We start from the raw sequence: 6,191 nt of genomic DNA on the forward strand, positions 1-6,191 counted from the left end.
CTGTCGTAGTCTATAGTTTGACGTGTTTATCGTTTTGAAATATCATGTTGATAGATTTCGATCGATTTTGATGTTCTTTCGACTGGATAGTTCTGTTTTTGATATTATTGAAATACCGACGCTGTTCTTATTTCCGACAATATTGTATCATTTTCACTTTCTAGTAAAAAGTATAAAATTGAAAGTGGTGGAACCTTCTACACCTATCGTTTCCAATTGTTTTCATCCCTACTAGAGATCATTGCTACGATACAAGTTCAATGAAAAACTCGTCGTGCAAAGTAGCTCAAATAATTTTTGACTCGACTCAGCCCTATATACTAATTTTTAGATAAGGAGCCCTATATACTAATAACTTTATAATAAGATAAACTAAAGAGCTGCTTTACCTTAGCTCGCGAGCCAAGGGATGCTCAAATCGCCTTGTCTGTCCTGAGATCGTGGGCCTGAAGGATCACTGTTGGAGGCCCAAAATCTGAAGTCTGGCGAATTTTTTTTGAAAAAGGGTTAAAAAAATTAAATTCGAAAAAGGGGTGCGATTTGGAAAATTTCGAAAAATGGGTACCTCCCGCCTTGTCTGTCCCAACGGGCGGGAGGTGCCCACTTTCTTATTTTTTGTTTGAATTTATGTTTTACAAACTATTTAAAATTCATACTTTTTCAAATACAAGATTTATTTGCCATACTCTTTTGTATACATAAAAAATTTTAGTTCAATTTTACAAAGAAGATTACGGTATCTAAAACTCGTATGAAGATGGTTAAGCGATAACGTTTTGCAACGTAAAATCCAAATATTACGATAGTACGATACATCAAGCCATTAAAAATAAAATAGTATGATACAAAAAATAGTTTAAATAAACAGAGTCCACCAAATTAGGAGTATCTACTCCGCCTGTCCCGGTCCTCAGTACACGTAACGCTCGCGTCAAGTTGTCATGAATCCGACGAAAACTCTCTTTGTACTGTGCCTCCGGTACACGTACTCCACGGTCAAACAACATGATCTGAGATGCAGCTTCGACCTCCGCGCAGTTGATCAGATCGATCTGCATGAGTAATGGTAACCAGAGTAATATTATTATCGATTTTTTTAAAAAGATTTAATAATTGAAGTTGCGAAAGACATACCGCGCCACGCTGCGTCTGATCACGGTACAAGGGAGGACAACCCTTTGTGAGCCAGTACGCCTCGTCACACGTGCACAGGGAGGACAACCCGTACGGTGCACGTGTCTGGACAGCTGCAGCGGTGTATGGGGTCCAGATGACATCCTGTGGCCGCAACCGATTAAATTTGGACACGAACTGCGGGTATGCTTTCCGGACCTGCCGATGTGCCCAGCTCATCTGCAAAATTACACAACTGCGTTGGTACTTTGCATATACAGAAATGTACATCAGTAATGGTAAGAGCTTACACGTCGATCAGTCCAAAGCAAACCCATCATGGGGCTGTCCTCGTACCACAGCCCATACATCTCGGGCATAAGGCTCCTCGCTGATTAGGGGGCGTGCTATGGCGAATCGCTCAGCATTCATTGCTTCATCGAACTCATGATCTTCGTCTCGCAGCTGTTCAACAATACGGGGTATGTTCTCCCCCTCATCAGCCACGTATTGAGGTGCTGCGGTGCCACCTACCTCAATATTTGGCTCCTCAACTTCTTCATCAACATCTTCATCCCCCGCAGCAGCCTCGATGTTTATCAAAGGCTTCTAGTACACACTGACAAGAAGTACTAGTGGCCATTGCCAATGACTTGCATTTTGCAGATAACTTAACCAGTCATCATTGCTTGCAAGTGTGGCATCAGTTCCTAGATCAAAGCATGAGTGGTACGATTTATGACGCACTGAATACTCACAGTGTGTGTCTCCTGATTAATCCTTAATCCGCTCATTAACCAGTTGCATAGGGATTCAAATGCCCTCTCGTGTGGTCTGAAAATTCCTCTGACCGCACAGTTGAATTCACTTAAATCTACCCCATTCGGCCCATAAATCACATTTTCTTCTCCGTAATATATACTAAAAGTACCCTTCTTGGAAGACATATCTATCAATTATTAATAAACTAGTTATACTACATATCAATACACAACGACCCTAAGTTTCAGCGATTCTCATATTATATTTTCCAGATTCTAAACTATTCAGAATATAAATTATACTAAAAATAATTGAAAATACTAAAAACTATTCAAAATATAACTACCCTAAGAAATATTTCTAAAAACAATTAAAAATACTAAAAACTATTCAAAATATAACTACCCTAAGAAATATTTCTAAAAACAATTGAAAATACTAAAAACTATTCAAAATATAACTACCCTAAGAAATATTTCTAAAAATAATTGAAAATACTAAAAACTATTCAAAATATAACTACCCTAAGAAATATTTCCTAGATTATAGTTATTTTCAAATAATTATACGACTAGAATGAGAATATATCTCCAAACCGACGTGTGAACAGGGCTTCACCGCTTCTTCTCCTCTCTTTCTCTCCTCCCTTTTTTTTTTCCTGATTTTTCTCAATAAAATGGGAATTTGGGGGCGGGATGCCCCTCCGCACTGTACGGCCCCGAACCTCCCGCACGTTGGGCGGGCGGGATGCCCCCGCGGCCGCGTCAGGGGCCTCTTCACGAATAAGAAAAGTTTCGTATTTGCGAAGAGACCTTCGGGAGGGGCCTAAAAAAAATTTGGCACCTCCCGCCCGTTGGATGGGCGGGAGGTGTCCGGGCCCACGCCTCTCGCCCGTTGGTCAGACGGGAGGTACCCAATTTTCAAAATTTTCCAAAACGGCACCATTTTTAAAATTTAATTTTTTTAACCTTTTTTTAAAAAAAATTCGAAGTTTGGCACGGTGTACATTTAGCCCTACAGAAGCGCCGTGGAGTCAGTAGCCCTCACCTCTGCAAGCCACACTCCCGTATATATACCTTGGGAGATATTTAAAGCGGCGCACTAAGGGTTTTGTAACATCACGAATTCATGTGAAAATTTTCATGATTAGATGAACTTTGTTGCTGAAGTGTTTTTTTTTAATAAAGGACTCTTCTTTTGTGTGTCACAGAGATTTGTACAACCCTATTAACCACTCCATTTAATAATATCAAGTAATATTATAACCAAACATCCCATTTTAAATAAAGAAAAAGCAAGTGAACCTACACACACGACACGGGCACCACATCACTTTGCATAAAGGGCCGCAATATATGCAACAATGACAACAATTTACATCTGAACACGCGTGGACATGATTTGACCACACATGAAACACCTGTCCATGGACGATGACGCATACATGCACGAGCCATGCAATTTTCTTTTCTCGTCGTGGTATGTATATGCACACGTCATCACGCAGATTCAGACACCGTTGACACCATCACAGATTAACAGCCTAATAACACATACAAGAGCCATTCTTATGGAACGAGATATATACTAGTAGCTAACAGCAGTGAGATATCGATTATACAGTTTATTAGGTCCGCGTCACAGTACAAAGGAATAATAGATCTGAAAATAAACACAACAATAATAGCAGGACGACAGACGAACACACAGACACGCCATATACATGTATATATATATAAATCTTCCCATCTCCATGGCTCTCATCTCTCTCTAGCTTCCATGAGCAGTTAATTACTGGTAATTAGTATACTTAAACCACTCGCCGTCGCTGCTTATGACCAGCCAGCTCCAAGTCGTGCGAATATTAAGTAATTAAAGCGTTGTACGATCGTCTAGGCCACCCCGACGGCGGGGCTGTGGCGGCTGACGAAGACGTCGACCACGTCGCGGTTCGGCGCCGCCGCCCTCGCCGCCTCGGTGGCGCAGCGCCTGGGAGCCCCCATCTCGAACACCGGGTGCACCTCGGAGCTCTTCTCCGGGAGGGCGGGGCTGAGCTTGGCGATGTTGACGAGGACGTGCTCGTCCGCGGCCGCCGTCACCAGCTTGCCGCCGGCGTCCTTGCCCTCGGCGACCACCGGCGTCTTGTTCATGTAGACCACGTAGAGGACCATCTGGACCACGCCGAAGGTGAACCCGATAACGTTCGGAAGCTGCAGAGGGATTATAAATAATTTCTTCGATCAGTATCATCAGCAAGCTGATGCATCTCGTAATCAATTCACAAAACAGAAATTCAACGACTAAAGAAAGACCAAACAGATTGTATGCAAGGATCGAGCAACTAGCTAGTTACCGCGACGTATTTGTCCTTGATGAGGAGGCCGTATAGGAACCAGACGACGGCGCTGAGGGTGAGCGAGAGCGAGAGGGAGAAGGGCATGTACTCCACGCTCCGCGTCTGAATCACGCGCTTCTGCACGAGCACAAAAGCATGCGCAATGGCCATTAGCACGAGCTCATCATCACCATGGCTAATTCCGAGGGTGTCAAAAGTATAGCTAGGGTACACGCGTACTCACGATGATGCTGAGCGGCGCGACGAAGACGCTGACGGAGAAGCCGACGCAGATCCAGCCCAGCGTGACAATGCGCTTGTCGCCCTTGAAGAGGAGCAGGGTAACGAGGAGGATGGCCCCGAAGAAGCCGACGTTGAGGCCAAGCATGATCTTTGCAGTGAACCACTTAGCTTTCTTGTCTGCGTAGACGAAGTACATGACTATGTAGATACTCTCAATAACGATGCCGGCTGCGTTGATGGTGATGAGGAGGAGCTCGTTGGACTTGATCAGCGCGTAGAAGATCCACAGCATCGCGCTGAACAGCGCCACCACGTAGGGAACCGACTGGAAACCCTCGGTCGACTTGCTCTTGTAGATGCGGTAGAATGTCGGGCTGATATATTATACAAATTGAAAGAATGCAAATACATTTAATTTAATTTAAAATATTCGTTTCAAATGAATAAGAATGTTCAGTGAACATAAGAAATGAGAATTTAGTGAGTCACTTACATTGGGGCCAGGAAGGTCATGAAGGAGATGATGTTGCCTGCAAAGAAAACAAAAAAAGGCGCCAAGATCAGCCGTTTGCAAAAGTTGGCAGAGAGCCCAAAGCTGGGATAAGTTGTGATAAGCTGAAACGTTACATCTCTGGTCTAATTTTGCCTTCTTTTGGGAGCAAAGATAGGCTGAGGCTTTATTGTTTTTTTGTTAGACGAGGTCTTTGTGTTATGGTGCACTATGACGTCACCAATCCTACAGTAGCATGTACTACTGCTGGACAAGTAGTACACGATGAGAAATGTGTAGGCTAGCAAATAAAAGCATCGATCAAGCAGCATGCCATAGGTGATTAAACATAGTGATAAATACATGCTTAATCTGGTGCAACTAATTATGTGATTATGACCAAAAGAAACGTCTCATTTTTGGAAAATGTTTGGAGGCTAGCACAAGCTCCATTACAACTGATCCAATGATCACCGAAGTGCAGATCCCACTAACAAGTGACTTCAATGTACAATCATGCACTAGCAACTACGAACGATAAGATGTTGCTGAAAACACAATTATAGCAATTTGTAAAGTGCAAATGAGTCGAACAGAATTGAGAAGATGAATATATGCGCTACTCGTGGGCTTGCGGATCTTGTTTTGCGAAAGGGTAATATATATACCTAGGAGGCCGAAGGCGAATGCCCAGGGGTGTTGCAGAGATAGGCCTGCCATTGTGATACAAGGGAGGAACTACAAATAATCTAGCTACAAGAGCTTCCCAACACAAGCTATACAACTGAATGAACAGTTGCTGGAATTGAGGCGATGAGCTTCTTGTTTGTTTGGCCTTTGAAACTACTTCTCTTCCTAACCCTGGCCCCTGCAAGAGGGAAGGGAGAGTTCTGAGGAGTAGTTCTCTGTGTTGGCTGAAACTCTTGCAATGATAGGCAGGCTGTGGAGGGCTTTATATAGGCACAAAGTGGCAGGCATGCCTTGGTGTTCAGTTGTGTCATCGTGTATGCGTGCAGGCTCCCCAAAACCATATGTAGCAAAACAATCTTGGAATTATGCAAAAGGTCTTTTTCGATCGCTTTATAGGACATGTTTCTGGCCATGCATAACTAGGATATATAAATCGTCACAAATTAATAGAGATAATTCTTCCGTTCCAAAATGCAGGAGCCTTTTTCATGCTTTATTCAATAATACATGGGTCAGTGCCAGAGTTGTACACTCCAAATTGTTTTGTACTGCCTGGGG

At 43.1% G+C, this 6,191-nt stretch overlaps 2 protein-coding genes across 2 annotated transcripts; both read right to left on the minus strand.

The window, feature by feature from the left end:
- Nucleotides 1–413: 413 nt before the first annotated feature.
- LOC112885516 lies at nt 414–2,134 on the minus strand. Its single transcript, XM_025951118.1, has 4 exons — nt 1,425–2,134; nt 1,135–1,353; nt 918–1,052; nt 414–482 (listed from the first exon to the last, which is right to left on the minus strand). The coding sequence occupies exons 1-4, from the start codon at nt 1,491–1,493 to the stop codon at nt 414–416; spliced, it is 492 nt and encodes a 163-aa protein (XP_025806903.1). The 5' UTR covers nt 1,494–2,134.
- Nucleotides 2,135–3,479: 1,345 nt separating this feature from the next.
- On the minus strand, nt 3,480–5,886 carry LOC112886230 (bidirectional sugar transporter SWEET13-like). The gene is made up of 5 exons (XM_025952052.1): nt 5,612–5,886; nt 4,947–4,983; nt 4,455–4,827; nt 4,229–4,348; nt 3,480–4,085 (listed from the first exon to the last, which is right to left on the minus strand). The coding sequence occupies exons 1-5, from the start codon at nt 5,661–5,663 to the stop codon at nt 3,768–3,770; spliced, it is 900 nt and encodes a 299-aa protein (XP_025807837.1). The 5' UTR covers nt 5,664–5,886; the 3' UTR covers nt 3,480–3,767.
- Nucleotides 5,887–6,191: the final 305 nt, after the last annotated feature.

The sequence above is a fragment of the Panicum hallii genome, chromosome 3, assembly GCF_002211085.1.
Source record: "Panicum hallii strain FIL2 chromosome 3, PHallii_v3.1, whole genome shotgun sequence".
In the NCBI taxonomy this organism is placed as follows: Eukaryota; Viridiplantae; Streptophyta; class Magnoliopsida; order Poales; family Poaceae; genus Panicum; species Panicum hallii.

Coding starts and splice junctions, on each gene's coding strand:
- LOC112885516 (XM_025951118.1), bottom strand. CDS start 1,493: ATGCCCGAGATGTATGGGCTGTGGTACGAGGACAGCCCCATGATGGGT. Junction 1,354..1,424: donor TGCTTTGGACTGATCGACGT/GTAAGCTCTTAC, acceptor GTAATTTTGCAG/ATGAGCTGGGCACATCGGCA. Junction 1,053..1,134: donor ATCAGACGCAGCGTGGCGCG/GTATGTCTTTCG, acceptor TTACTCATGCAG/ATCGATCTGATCAACTGCGC.
- LOC112886230 (XM_025952052.1), bottom strand. CDS start 5,663: ATGGCAGGCCTATCTCTGCAACACCCCTGGGCATTCGCCTTCGGCCTC. Junction 4,984..5,611: donor ATTCGCCTTCGGCCTCCTAG/GTATATATATTA, acceptor TTTTCTTTGCAG/GCAACATCATCTCCTTCATG. Junction 4,828..4,946: donor ATGACCTTCCTGGCCCCAAT/GTAAGTGACTCA, acceptor ATAATATATCAG/CCCGACATTCTACCGCATCT.